The following is a 15,266-nucleotide window of genomic DNA, read 5'->3' as shown; positions in this document are numbered from 1 at the left end:
GAATGGCTGGTTGATGCAGAAAACACTTGTCATCTTGAACCTATGCGTCTTTGTTACCTTGTAAGCCTTTGCTTCAGTTTCAGTGGATGATAGATCATGTTTCCTGTTGACTCTGCTTATCGATGTAGAAATTGGAATTGTATCCCTGTCTTGGGATGCTGGATTTGAAAAAGTACGTTACTGTGGTATATTTCCATTAATTAACTTTAATGGAGCTGAACTGATTTAACTGAGGAGAACTTGGCCCTTCTTCCATATGCTACTTATAAATCCCACCGCTCCAGTTGCTCAGTTCATGCATGGCTGAATAGCTTTTTCTTTTTTCTGTTTAATACTTGCTGACTAAGGGAACAAATCTGTCCAACATGTCTGTTACATAATCTGAGCTTCAGTCTTCAGGTTTAGGAATCATAATTAATTGCACTGTTAAACAATAATAAAATACCATTTATTTAAATATTTTTAGATGTTTTCTACATTTTCAAATATATTGATTTTAATTGCAACACAGAACACAGTGTACTGTGCTCACTTTATATTTTATTACAAATGTGCTATAAAAAACAAGATGAAGTGAGCTGTAGCTCACGAAAGCTTATGATCAAATAAATTTTAGTCTCTGAGGTGCTACAAGTCCTCCTTTTCTTTAAGAGAATATTTTATAATTCACCTCATACAAGTACTGTAATACAATCTCCTTATGAAAGTTGAACTTACAAATATAGAATTATGTACAAAAAAAACTGCATTCAGAAACAAAACAATGTACAACTTTAGAGCCTACAAAACAGAGAAGGGTACATACAATTCTCTCCCAAGAAGTTCAGTCACAAATTTAATGTATTTTTTTTTTAATGAGAAGTCATCAGCGTGGAAGCATGTCCTCTGGAATGGTGGTTGGAGCAGGAAGGGACATATGAGTCTTTAACGCATCTGGCACATAAATATCTGGCGACGCTGGCTACAACAGTGCCATGAGAACATCTGTTCTCACTATCAGGTGACATTGTAAACAAGAAGCGGGCAGCGTTATCTCCTGGAAAAAGTAAACAAGTGTTTGTTATAGCGATTGGCTGAACAAGAAGTAGGACTGAGTGGACGTGTAGGCTCTGAAGTTTTACATTGTTTTGTTTTTGAGTGCAGTTACATTAAAAACCCCTATATTTGTTAGTTGCACTTTCATGATAAAGAGATTGCATTTCGGTATTGTATGAGATGAATTGAAAAATAGTTTTTTATCATTTTTACAGTGCAAATATTTGTAATAAAAATAATATAAAATGAACACTCTACACTTTGTATTCTGTGTTGCAATTGAAATAAATATATTTGAAAATGTACAATAACATCCAAAAATATTTAATTTCAATTGGCTTAAAAAGAGAGAGAGAGAGATGAGTGTGAAATTATTTCACAACATTTTGGGCTAGGAAAACATGTTTTGCTTTTTACCTTGTCACTTTTGACTTATAAGTGTACATCTTGTTTTAACAAAGGCTTAAACTTTGCTTTTCCTAGTGGAATTCTATACCTACCAACCTCTGCAGAATCCTAGACTTCTAGTTAAAACACAAAACAACCTCCTTCCCCCAAACTTTCTAGCTTTTACAAAGATACGGCCTTCCAAACATCAACAAAGTGCTGCAGTGCTGTCATTTTGTGTCTGCAGCCAAAATATTATATAGAATCTTATTGAAAAAAGATTGAGATAAATATGCTTGAACATCATTTATGGATTTCATGAATCTGAATTGTGATGAACTGTGGTTTCTTAATGACTTTAACATGGAACTTCAAGATTCCAGTTGTTGCAAGACGTTGCATCAGAAAAGGAATTTTCTCATGAAGTATGCTTTTTTTTTTTGTTGTTTTGTGGAACTAAGTTCATACTAATACTTAATTTTTAAACCAATTTATCTCCTGCCCTCCCTAACAAGACAAGCCGCTGGGATAGGTTTCCTCAGGTCACATGCTTATCACTAGGGATTTTCCTCTTTTCTGACTCAATAGCTTGCAACTGCTTGGAGTCTTATAAGTAGAAGAAATTTTGGATAGCTCTTCTATAGCTGGTTGAGCAGAGATAGGTGCTGTATCTTTACTTACTTTTCAACTTGAAATACTTTCCAGACTGGTGAGTAATGCTTTGATTCCTGTATGCAAGGTTTTGGGGAAATTAATAAACACGTGACACTTCAGTAAATGGCTATAACAACATACATAACTTTGGAACATTTTGTGTTGCAGTTTCTATTTTAATACATTATACTAAGTGGGAGTTTTGAGCAGGAAGCCTTTGAAAATTATATCACTTAGCTTTTTGAAGCTAACTGGACTAACAATTTGCTATTTTTATTTCAGAGTATACTAACAACAAACAAAAATGATTTTCTAACTAAGATATAACATTAAATCTTTGCAAGCTGATTGTGAGGTAATAGTAGCTGCTTCATAGTTTACTTTGTGTAACTGAGTTTTTTCTTTGTGTCTGAGTTTTGCCCTGGCAAAAAAAAATCCATTTGCCTGAATCCAGTAAATACTTTGAAAAGTGGTAGGCTAAGTGTCCAGACGAAAAGTTAACACTTTAAATAACATCAGGATTGGGGAATGAGAGAACTCTGGTTCATTCTCAGCACCAAAACCAGAGCTGGGAATTAGAAGAAGCCAGCGGGGAAAGGGGTTCCATTGCTAAGTTTCCTGTGCAGAGCCTGGGTGGGGGAGAAGTAAATGTTCCCTGTTTTTTTGTGTCCCACCAAAACTCCTCTTTTTGTCCTCACATCTGTGCTTCTGCACCTGTGCGCTCTCCAAGTCAGGTAGGAAGTGAGGCCTAGTTGGGGAATGTTTGTGTGTGATGGCTCTGAGGCTTTACTCTCCTTTATTTTCTTTGAACTTCCTGAGATCTGGAGGAACGGTAAGTCCTCTGTGAGCCTCTTAAAGCTTACTGTTTTCTGGGCAGCCCATCATGTAAACTGTAGTTTGAATGGGGGCCCACCACCTACTATGAGTTTTAAGAGGCTCGCTGGAGGGTGATCCTATGAGCCTTAGGTTTCAGAGTAACAGCCGTGTTAGTCTGTATTCGCAAAAAGAAAGACTACTTGTGCCACCTTAGAGACTAACCAACTTATTTATTTATTTATGCTCAAATAAATTTGTTAGTTTCTAAGGTGCCACAAGTACTCCTTTTCTTTCTATGAGCCTTAGGAGGTTTTAGAAACAAACAAGCTTACTGTCGTATATAAGACTGCAGAGTCCTCTAAGCTGTGTAGGAATTTGGGTGATGGAGAGGAAGGAGGGGCCATAATATGTATTCAGAGGCTATAGGGTTTGAGGGGAGGGTCCAAGAGGCTCCCAAAATGTCTCCCAAGGCTTGTTGTGGTGGCTGGAATTGATGGGCTTTGACGCTCCTAGGGCTTATAAAGGGAGGTCCACAGGGGGGTTGGAGACCCATGAGACTGGCAGGGGGTGCAGTCTGGGGGCTGTCTAATAAAGTTCAGTAGGAACTGATGTGCTTGCCCATGTGCACCTCCCTGAGGTCAGCAGTAGATAGATTCTCCTCCAGTGAACCTTAGGAGATGTATGGGATCGTCGGAAGCTGCCAGGAGAAAGGAGACTGTACCCCCCTCAATCTTCTTCTTTCCCTGGTCCAGTGTTAAATTTTTACTAAATCCTAAAGAAATTACCAAACATTTCAAACTTGTGTATGGTTAAGGGTCGAAATTTTAACTACTATGTTTTTGTAATCAATAAACTCCAAACAGACAACCCTTTCAAAAGCCTGGAAGTTCAGATTTAATTAAAATTGTAAGTAATTCAAACACTTTAAAATATGGAAGTACATAAAGTATCCCATCTGCAGTAATGCTGGGCTTTATAGTTTCCCACTTCCCTTGGGTTTTTTATGTAATGTCTTTGTATTGTGTTTTGGTTTTTTTGGCTCAGACTGTAAGGAGTTCAAGAAGATTCCAGTCGTGGATAGCTTAAATTTTGAGCATTTGTGATACTTAGCGTATCAAAGAGTACATCATAGAGCATTGGTTTATAACTGAATTGATGTCTCCACTCTAGACATCCTAGCTTTGCATCTGATGATGATCACAAGTTAGCACAGAGAAGTATATGGCCTAATAATGTAAAGACCTGAGGATCCTGTGTGGGGAACTGAGCATTCTCTGTTCCTTTCAGGATTAGGCCCTTAATGAAGAGTGGGGAATTACCTCATTCGCTGAACAGTTTGCCTAAAGAAAGCGCATGCGTGTGTGTGTGTGTGTGAGAGAGAGAGAGAATAAAGGTTGTGTTTTAATTTTAACATACTGTAACTTGATTGAATTTAAGAGCAATGCTGATTTAAAATATGCATAATAGCGTTTATGCTAAAGGAGCAAAAGTATTATTGCAGGAGTCTTCAGCATACTTTCTCAATTCCTTTTCAGTCTGAAAGCTACTGAATTTCCTAGAAGCTCACAACAATTTTGGGAAGGAAGGGAATCTTGAATAGTTAAGAGGTTAATTTTTTCCAAAACTGAATTTGTTTCTTAAGTTTGAGGTCTTTAATTTCCCTATGTATAGCCCAGCTCAACCTGAGCCTGAGAAGGAGCCAGAATTTACCAATGTACATTGCCAAAGAGCCACAGTAATAGGTCAGCAGCCCCCACACCCCCGCTACCAGCGCCTCCCACCCACCGGAAGCACCGTTGATCAGCACCTCCCCTTCCCTCCCCACATCTCCCGATCAGCTGTTTTGTTGCATGCAGGAGGCTCTGGGGGAGAGAGGAGACAGGAAGAGCGAGGGCACAGCAGGCTCAGGGGAGGGAGTAGGAAGGGGTGGAGTGGGGCCAGGACCTGTGGCAGAGCCGGGGATTGAGCAGTGAGCACCTCCCGGCACATTGGAAAGTTGGTGCCTGTAGCTCCAGCGCCAGAGTCAGTACCTAAACAAAGAGCCGCATGTTAACTTCTGAAGAGCTGCATGTGGCTCCGGAGCCACAGGTTGGCCATCGCTGGTGTAGCCAAACCGTGAAGGCATAGTAAAGATAAATTCATGGACTAGCACAGAAGTTCTAAATTTACAGATTGCAGTTCCCAAGAAGGTTGCGAGCAAATGTCTGGAGGGCCAGGCTCACTTCCCCTGTCAAAAATACCAAGTGAGAAACAATAGTCATTTCTTATTACGCCTCTTTAGACAACTGTCTCAAAGAATTCTGGGATGCGTCAACTGGTTGAGTGTGGGCTCATATGAAAGGAAAGATTGGGAGCCCTTTCTGTATTTTCTGTGCTCCCGTCTTTTACTCTCTGTCAGAAAGGTTCTCTGTCAGACCTATTTCAATCAGCCAGCACTACTTCTGTTTCTCTGTATAAATTTAATACCACTGTGCCACTCTGTACCTCAGGTAGCACCCTGGGATCCCCATGTTCACCACTGTCATATAATTATGATAGTTTTGTACAAAGTATGCATTGTGAGGTATCATTTTGAAAGTCTTGATCTGTTCAACATTAATATCCAGTTGGATTGTATGTGCTATCACTGTATGTGAAGGTATGAAGTTTTGCAGTGTTTGTTATTGAAATATGTAGTGAGGTTGGGAGACGCCCACAGTCAACCTTTCTGTCCAGCAAAGGACCAGCCAGATGTGCTGATGGCCCATTACAGGGAATCCACTCTCTCAACGGCCATCCCAGAAACTTCACAGTGAGAGCACGTATATGGAGACTTGAGCAATGGGGACTGCCTGATCCAGGAGTGTTAGAAGCTCCCTAAAAGTGTGTGTGGGAGGTCCAGCAGGTGCCTGAACTGTAGCTCCGCCCTCACGCCACCCCTCCTCCCTGAGTTCCTGCCCCTCATTACTTGTCCTTATGGCCAGCAAAAAGTGGGAGGGCCTTGGCCCCCCTGTTCCAACGCTACTTGCCTCATCCCCATGTCACAGCAAAAGATCTTTCCAGCAAGCTGGAAGAAAATATAAGACGGGAAGTGACATCATCACTTGGTCTCTCTTCTCCCCCTCCCCCTCAACTCAACACCTGGAGAAACATCTGGAAGACAAAGACTTTGAACGGGGGAAGGGGGTCCCAGGCTGGAAAAAGGGTCCTACCATGTGTATTGAGGAACTATACTGTCTGTCAGGGTGAGACACTGCTTGATTCAAATCCTGTTTCGTTTGTAGAACTCGGGCTGCACATTTTATTTTCTTAAGTAACCAACGTTGATCTCTACGCCTGCTACTTATAATCACTTAAAATCTATCTTTATATAGTTAGTTTTTTTCATTGTCTTAATGTCCTCATGATTTCTTAGAAAAGCCTGAAAACTTGGCTGAAAAACCCAGTGGCAAACAAAAAGGACTCATACTGTATTTTTAAAATCTCATAATTTGATGGGTTTTACTGTTTTTGTTTTTTTAAATGATTTAGCTTAGCAATAGTAATACTTGGCAATTATTAATTCAGACATTTGCTGCTGTCTTGGAAAATCTGAATTTCAAAGAAGTGCATATTCTTTTGTGATATTTCTTTAGATATAGAGAGTCAGACACTTTGTGGATTAGATTTCAGCTGTATTCATGAATCCATCAAATAGCAGGGAGACATTTCAGAATGTAATTGTGAGATGGTTGCATTTGGAACCGATATGTGAGGGAGATGTATGTGGTACTGATGGCAAATTCTGCCTCTTCAGGTAAAGATTCTGACGGCTAGAAGAGGCATGAGTAGCAGATTAGACATGAACTTGCAAAGTAATACACTGCCAAAAAGAGAGAATGGTAAGCTAAGGGAGTCTTGAGTTGAATACCCAAATGCTTCAGGTCATGGATCAGGAAATTAAGGTAATAGTATTTCCTCTCTCTGAGGCTCTGGAGTAACTGCACATACAACATTCATTTCTGGACGTGATACTTTTTAGAAAGGTCTCCCTCAAACTTGTCAATAGAAGAAATGAACAAAAATAATTATTGCGGCTGGAGGGGTGGAGTTGAAAGACCAGAAGAGCTAAATTTGTATGGTTACGGAAAGGTACACAGAATTTAGAGGAACTATTTAGAGTGGCACAAGAGGTAATGGGATTGAATTAGGAGGCAAGTTTAAGACATGTATCAAGAAAAAAATTCATGACTGTATGAATTGTTAGTGGGAATAATTCTCGAAGTGTTGGAAACCTCTGTGATTGGGACTCCCAAAATTAGACTGAGCAAAACACTGTAGAATATGGTATAGGGAACTGTGTGGCACTGGCAGAAAGATGGGCTATATGATTTAAAGGGCCTTTTCTTCCTGTGACTTCTGATTTTGAGTAAGGATGAACCTATGGACATATGTTGAAGGAAAGCATACTATGTCAGAAATTCTCAAACTGGGGGGCATCCAAGGGTTCACGGAATGTATTCTGGAGGGCATGAGACGCTTTAGGAGGTTTTAAAAAATTTTTTAAAGAACTTGCTGGGGGGCTGAAGAACAGCAGCAGCGGCTGCTGGCTGGATGCCTAGCTCTGTGTCTGAAGGCAGTGCTGCCGCTGGCAGAAGTGGAGAAGTAAGGGTGGCATGGTATAGTGTTGTCGCCCTTACTACTTCACTGGTAGTAGCACTGCCTTCAGAGCTGGGGGACACAGAAGGGGGGCATGATCAAATAAGTTCGAGAACCACTGACTTATGTTATGCTTTGGTGATGTAAATGCTAAAGGAGAAACTTTATCACTTGTATCTGCATCCTACAAACAATTTTTTTTTCCTTCATGGTAACTAGTGTCTATAGCTTTGGGTAGGCTTTCTTTTGAATTTGTTAGAAATTAGTTTTGGAATTTTGTTATTATATATAATTTTTACAGAGTTTCTGTTTCTTTAAAAAACTACGGTCATGTGAACATGCATGATACAGATCCCCCCCCACCCCCCACTCTTCTGTGATATTTTGTGTGTGTGTGTACACATATATCCTCAGGAGGGGAGAAGAGAATTGAAGTTACTATGGTTTGGGATTGCTAAACTCAATCTTCACATTTTGACAGTGCACAATGATACTGGTTGGGATGCAGTGACTTTGCATTGTAGCACAGGCCTGATATGTACATTTAGGGAAATTTTAATTGACTTGTGGAATTGCATTACAAAACTGTTCCCATATCATTTAATTTTAAGATGGATGGGAGCCTAAATGTCGTCTTTGAAATTTACTGTGAGATGAAAAATATATAAAATTTAAGTTTCATTCTGAAGTGTCTGTGGAAATTGTTAAATGTACTCATCTTGGTAACTTAAACTCCTTTAGGTGACTTCCTTTTTAATTTGAGCTTTTAGTAAAGCTATTTTATCTTTCTGTTTAGTGCCAAAGATGATATTGACCTTGATGCTCTTGCTGCTGAAATAGAGGGAGCAGGTGCTGCCAAGGAGCAGGAACCACAAAAATCTAAAGGCAAAAAGAAAAAAGAAAAGAAGAAACAAGAATTTGAGTAAATAATTTTGTCCCTTTCATTATTGTATTCAGTTACAAATAAACAAATACTTACGTGATTTTAACTTTTTCTTTAGTGAAGATGATATCCTAAAGGAGCTGGAAGAACTGTCTGTAGAGGTACAAGGAGGGAAGGTTGACAGAGAACCTGCTTCAGCAAAGGTGAAAGTTGAGGGGTTATTGACAAATAGCATTTTGAAAAGGGCAGTTTTTGGGTACTCAAATCTTTTACTCGCAGATTACATAAGTTTTGGTGCTGCTGTATAGTAGGAAGACCTAAATGAAAATTGACTAATATTTAAAAGTAACGATTGCTTTTAACTACTCTTCTGCGTTAGAGGCAAACAATGATAACTTTTAGCTTAAACCACTTTTGCACCCAGATAAGCATTAGAAAAACATGATGGAATAAGTAGAGCGTTCTTTATTGTGGGCTGTCTTTAGTTACTTCAGGTATCCCTTTACTACTACTCAAACTCTATCCTCAATAAGACGAGTCGTATATAATCACCGAATTTTGCATTTGAAAACATTTATTTTTCCATGAAAAAATGAAACATGTTTGTTTGATTTACCAGACAGAGAATGATGACCAAGAAATCAGCTTGTCAAAACAAGACAAAAAAAAGAGAGGGAAGAGTAAAAAAATCAGTTTTGACGATGATGACAGTGAAGAAATGGAGGGTAAGGATACAAAATCTAAAAAGACTCAGAAACCAAAAACTGAAACTCACTCTGGCAGCGATGACGATGATTGTGAGATATTGCTTAAAAAAGGCAAAGGAAGAACTGAAAAATCAAATAAAAAGCTGGACCTTTCAGAAGAGGATGAAGCTAACATTAAGAAAAGTAAAGAGAGTACACGAGCAGTGTCCTCGGGTGAGAGTGCTGATGAATCGGACGATTTCTCCCAATCTAAAAAGGGTCAAAAGAAAAATCAAAAGGGAAAGCCAGCTCCTAATGCTGAAAGTGGGGATGAGGAAGAGGAGCCTTCATTCAAAATAAAAACAGTGGCTCAGAAGAAGGCAGAAAAAAAAGAGCGTGAGAGAAAAAAACGTGAGGAGGAAAAAGCCAAACTGAAAAAACAGAAGGAAAAAGAAGAGTTGGAAGCTGGTAAAGAACAGGTAAAGCAGAAGGAGATTCCAAAGAGAGCTGAAGAGGCAGCTTCTCCTGAAGCTATTCCAGCTGCTGCAGCAGGGGAAAAGGGAGAGGCTCCCACAGCAGCAGAAGGTTGGTAATTTTAGGAGAGTAATATTCAATGCAATCAGACTTTTTTCTCTTTAATAATTAGTGAGATAAACCAGTGATTGTGATTGCAGCTTTTTCCAAAGTCAATAATATTAAAGATACTTAATAGCTATATATATATTTTATTTCATTGTATGTGGTTCACCCATGGGCATTTTTCCTGGTCTGTACGTTGTCCAGGTATATGGAAGGCAAGTGCCACATGGTGAATTCTCACTGCGCTATATATTTATAGCTCTGTAGTGCAAACATAATTTTTCACTGCTTGATTCTTAGACATCTCTTACATGAACACTTTAGAGTCTTATCGCTATGATTTAAGAGTCAATTTTTTTTTCAGTATGAAATCAGAATCAGCAATGTTTCTCAGATCTGGAATTAAGCAAAACATAGTATTTAAAATACTACTTAACTATCTGGAGTCTTTTTAAATTGAATTTCTGACACCCCTGAATATCTGTCTTTTTCTTATGTAGCTGATGATGAGGGGGACAAAAAGAAAAAAGACAAGAAGAAAAAAAAGGTTGAGAAAGAAGACAAAGAGAAGAAAAAAGGTCCCAGTAAAGCTACAGTTAAAGCTATGCAAGAAGCCTTGGCTAAGATGAAAGAGGAGGAAGAAAGGGCAAAGAGAGAGGAGGAAGAACGCTTAAAACGACTTGAGGAGCTAGAAGCTAAGCGTAAAGAGGAGGTACTGCATGTGTTCAGATGGGTGAGGGTTAGGGAAGTGGTGCACCCCCACTCAGTCTGTTGCACGATTAGGCCCTTACTATGTATACAGTGAAAACTCACTGAAAGTAGTGGAAGGTCCCCCTTCTTGTCAGCTATAAATTGTAATAAATCCTTGTAGTTTGATAACTAATTCCATAAATCACAAAAATGCATAGTGATATTTTTCTGTATCACTGTTTACTTTCATAGGAACGATTGGAACAAGAAAGAAAAGAAAGGAAGAAACAAAAAGAGAAAGAGAGAAAAGAGCGTTTGAAAAAGGAGGGAAAGCTTTTAACTAAATCCCAGCGAGAAGCTAGAGCCAGAGCAGAGGCTACTCTTAAACTACTCCAAGCTCAAGGTAAGTAGTTTTGTAAAATCTAAGCTCTTTTTGTGCACTTACTGCTCAAGGAAAACTTTGCAGATTCTTTCTTCTGTTATCTAGGTCCCATGTTGCTTCAAGCAGAATATACCCAAAAATGTCATATGAAAATTAGTGTGTTTCTGTGGCCAAGGAAAGCAATATTTTTATTTCAGATTTATTAATAATAGTTAAAATTAAGATTCTGTCATGGGTATTTTTAGTAAAACTCAGTGACAGGTTGTGGAATTCACGGAAGCCCACAATCTTTCCCTGACTTACCAAAAATACCCTGGGGTGGGGGTACCACAAACAGAGCACTGCCGGGGCTTGCAGCTTCTCCAGCTCCTCCACTGCTCCTGCAGCAGAGACCGACTACTGCTGCTTCAGCCCCGGGGTGGGGGCTGACCCAACCCTGGCTGCTGCTCCAGCTGGCCCGGGGCTGGCCGTGGGCCAGTTGTTTGGGCGGCCTCCCATCTCCACTGGCTGCGGCTCCCTGGGGCTGGCTGCAGCAGGCAGTGTTCCTGGAAGAAGTCATGGAGGTCACGGAAAGTCATGGAATCTGTGATCTCTGTGAGAGAATCGTATCCTTAACAATAGTTATCAGAGTAGCTCTGTGCTTTTAGAGTTAATAAATATAACCATAAAACCTGAAGGGAAAATTGGCTAATACATTATATTTGCCACCTTAATCTATGTATCAGTTACCACCAAAAATAAATGCCTATGAAGAATTACTTCTTGGACATCCCAATCTCATAAGGCCAGAAAAATTAGATGAGTCTTGCAGTATGTATTGAAAGTAAGTAATTTTGGTTCCTGGCAGACTAAAGTAGGAAGCAAATTCCAGAGGCGAGGTCTTGGGTCTCTTGCCTTTTAAATCTGGAAGAAACTAGCTTGAGTGCCTCCACTGAGCATAACTACGTGCTATCTTGGTGAAAGAGAGGTGCTCTCAGATAGTCAGGATCCAAACCGTTTAGGCACTCTGACAAAAGTTGTTGGAATTTTTTTAAATAAAAAAACCTCATTAAGGCCCATGGTTTCTGTACATTTACTGCTGTAGTTTATAACTAGCTTTCTCTGGAATCCTGCTGATTCATTGCAAAATTATACACCACATCTCAAACTTTGCAGGTTTTGGTCTTGGTGGTAATTGAGTGGAAGGTATTTAAGAGGAACCTAGGGTGTTGGAGCAAATACTCTTGGTACTTCAGTGGCAATCCTTCCCTCTTGCACTAGGTCAACTTTCTACTCTCATGCTAGAAAGTTATTTTAAAGCAAATGAGGGAAGAGTGCCACTGGAGGTCCCATCTTTCTGATGAGGTAGAAAATGAAGGCACTGATCTTCATTTTTTTACTTGGCACACAATTATGTAACTTCAGAAGCACAATACTTTTACCAGCAGGCAAAATACTACCTATTTAGCCTTCTTTAAAAGCTTAAGAAAAGAGAGATGGCAGGTAAGAAGCCTAAAGACCCTAAAACAAGGTTTACTGTCAGGCCACTTAAAAGTGAATTCCGTAATAGAGGATCCTTTACTGATGATGCCTTATCACTGCTAAATTTTAAATATATATGTTTGTGGGACCAAATGTAAACCTCAGTCAAAAGTTTCAAACCTGGGTACCTAATGTTCGATGCCTAAGCATAAGTGGCCTGACCCCTTTTTTCCAGAGGTTGAGCCCCCACAAATGCCACATGAAGATGCATGTCGTTGGCATTTTCTTGCAAATCAGGCCACTTAGGTGTCTGAATATGCACTTAGTCTAAGTTTGTGCAGTTATGGAAAACTTTGGTCTTTAATGTAAACCACATCTTATCTTTATTTTAGTTTGCCAACTTGGTCACTAATCTACAGGTTAGTTCTGTTCATTGTCTTCCTTGAACGGTTCTAATTCTCATTTTGCAGGTGTTGAAGTGCCATCAAAAGATTCTGTGCCAAAGAAGAGGCCAATTTATGAAGACAAGAAGAAAAAGAAGCAACAGCAACAACAGGAAAACAAAGAAGGTGAGTGTATTTTACTTCAGCAAAAAATTCTTCATATAATACAATAAACTGATTTTGACTTCCTTTTCATAGTTTCTTTTTTGCTATTATTCTTGATCATTCACCTTAATACAGCTTCATTTTCTTGTTCACTAACAATATTGGTAACAAAAAGGTGTATTGCAAAGCAACAAAAGGCTCATGTCCCCCATATACATCATGAAGGCTCAGTAGACGGCGGCATGATGTTATGGCTTGAGGTTTTTTAACTTTTTTTAAACATCAGGGATTATAGTGTTCTAAACTTACTGATATTTCTGAAGTGAAAAAGCAGTAAAGCTTTATCCTAAAAAAATAAGACTATTTGATTTATTTTTGTGCCCTTTATCAATGAACCTGTAAAGCAGGGATCTCAAACTCAAATCACCACAAGGGCCACATGAGGACTAGTATGGCCCAAGGGCCGCATCACTAAAACCTTTTCATACAACAATACAAAAGTATAGTCAAAAATGAAAGAGTAATATAGTATGCTATTAAAAGTCAATGTATTCACTTTTTAAAACTGTAATGTGAAGAGGGGTTTTAATATAATATGAACACTCTCAGTAATGCACCTCACTCAAACGACACAACACGCATTTACTTTTAGAATTACTTCGGTTAAAGCCCCTGCCCCCACTCCACCCCTTATTGAAGGTGAAAGGAGGTTGATGCCCTCTGTGAGCTTTTTCAAAGACAGTGCTGTATCGATTGTACATTTGATTCCCCCCCCCCAACCCCACTCCGACAGACAGACACACACACACACAGTCTTTCCAACTAATTGCCAGAAACTTTCGTCTGCCATAAAATAAACATAATGAGGGTGGGTGCTCACATTCTGAAACATTGGAGTCTGTCAGAGCAGTTGGATATAGATATCTAATGGATTGCATGTAGCTAAGTGTTTGACATTCCTGCTTTACAGTTCTCCTGTGGTTACGATTGTTACAGCTTTTTCAGCATAATATCAATTATATGCCAAAAAGAGTTTTAAGTGAAATATGGATACACCTTTAACATCTATAACATTCTTTTGGTTTTTTTGGTCTTTTCTTTTAATCCTGCTGAACTGTAAGTAGCAATTTTTCCTTTGTGAGAAGGATCGTGCTTTGATAATTGTGAAAGTAACCACCAATTTAAATTACTGTTTAGTAATGATTTATTTTCCCCTTTTTCGGTTGGGTAATGGAGAGAGATCTGAAAACTTATTTGTATTATCACATCTTTCTGCCAATGCAGGTAACTCTGAGATGAATCTTTATTTTTTTTGAATGGGTGGTAATCCTGTTTAGCCAATAATTGACCCAACATCTGTCCACTTTCAGGCCTGTTTATGTTGTTTGAGAAAGCATAGCTTTGGGAGCTGTTTGTTTAACCTTTTAGATCAACAGGTTCATGCATTTTGGTTTGATCTTCCTAAAATATAGTAATGATTTGTTTTCTTGGTATTAGTTTGACTTTAAAATGGAATCCAGTGGTAAAATGTATCTAACCAAGTAGATAGTATCTCTCTAGGCATTATTCTCAGACAATATAGCAGTGATTTTGTTGATTTCCTTGCAATCTCAGAAACCATGGAGGTGTCTTCCCCAACTGAAGAAGTTGTCGAACCAGTTACACCAGTACAAGAAGAAATTCCTCTTTCAGAACCAGGTCGGTAGTAATATTAAACAATTAATAAAGCATCTGTTGCCTGGCATAGTCATTTTAAAATATTCTCAATTAGAAACTTCAGAAACCTCTCACCTGCACTACTGGGAGAGTTGGAGTCAGAGGTTTTTTTGGTCCTCTCATTGTCAGGAGGACTAAATTCCAAAGGGTTTGTTTTCACAAATGCTGAGCAGTTTGTATGGATTGGCTTGGGAAACTAAACAGCTGTAGGGCAGGAATGTACTCCACTGATGTGCAGAAAACAAAGCTTTTAAGATGTGGCCTTTGTAATGGGAAGTATTAAACTCGTGATTGTCCTTTACTAAGTAATCCACCTTAACGTTTGTGATGAGTAATAGAGTGAGGACAATAAACAAAGAGCTATGCTTCAAGCAGCTTGCTACATTTTTTAAAACTTGCTGCTGCAGTACATCCTTGCTATGGAGGACCAGGAATTCTATAACCACTCCACATCTCCCTTTTTTTATAATAAAAAAATTTAAAACTGAATTATAAACCAATGTAAATACACACAATTCACAATAAATTTCAAATTCCTTAAAACTATTTATATTACTGTGTCCACCTATGAATTGCATTTCAGTAGTCGTGGAGTATTCTAAAGATCAAGTGTTTGAAAGAGTCCGATCAGTCTTCCAGACCATGTTCTCTCATCTTTTGAGTTTGTGCATGGAGTCCCCCTATGGAGGAGACACACATCATAGAATATCAGGGTTGGAAGGGACCTCAGGAGGTCATCTAGTCCAACCCCCTGCTCAAAGCAAAGCATCCTGACAGAGTAACTGCAGGTCCCAGATCCTTTGTCGTGTTGG

General features: G+C 39.1%; 1 protein-coding gene across 1 annotated transcript in view; it reads left to right on the top strand.

Annotated features, from left to right (window-relative positions):
• EIF5B (eukaryotic translation initiation factor 5B) overlaps positions 1-15,266 on the top strand; it is a 71,490-nt gene that overhangs the window by 8,327 nt on the left and 47,897 nt on the right. The window contains exons 2-8 of the mRNA XM_037898391.1: positions 8,306-8,431; positions 8,511-8,595; positions 9,012-9,663; positions 10,158-10,369; positions 10,600-10,750; positions 12,661-12,759; positions 14,353-14,436. Of these exons, the coding sequence (XP_037754319.1) occupies positions 8,306-8,431; positions 8,511-8,595; positions 9,012-9,663; positions 10,158-10,369; positions 10,600-10,750; positions 12,661-12,759; positions 14,353-14,436 (1,409 nt within the window). The remainder of the gene's footprint in view (positions 1-8,305; positions 8,432-8,510; positions 8,596-9,011; positions 9,664-10,157; positions 10,370-10,599; positions 10,751-12,660; positions 12,760-14,352; positions 14,437-15,266) is intronic.

The sequence above is a fragment of the Chelonia mydas genome, chromosome 1 (genome assembly GCF_015237465.2).
Source record: "Chelonia mydas isolate rCheMyd1 chromosome 1, rCheMyd1.pri.v2, whole genome shotgun sequence".
Classification (NCBI taxonomy): Eukaryota; Metazoa; Chordata; order Testudines; family Cheloniidae; genus Chelonia; species Chelonia mydas.
The sequence above is the reverse complement of the archived record's forward strand: the minus strand, read 5'-3'. Positions and strand labels throughout refer to the sequence as shown.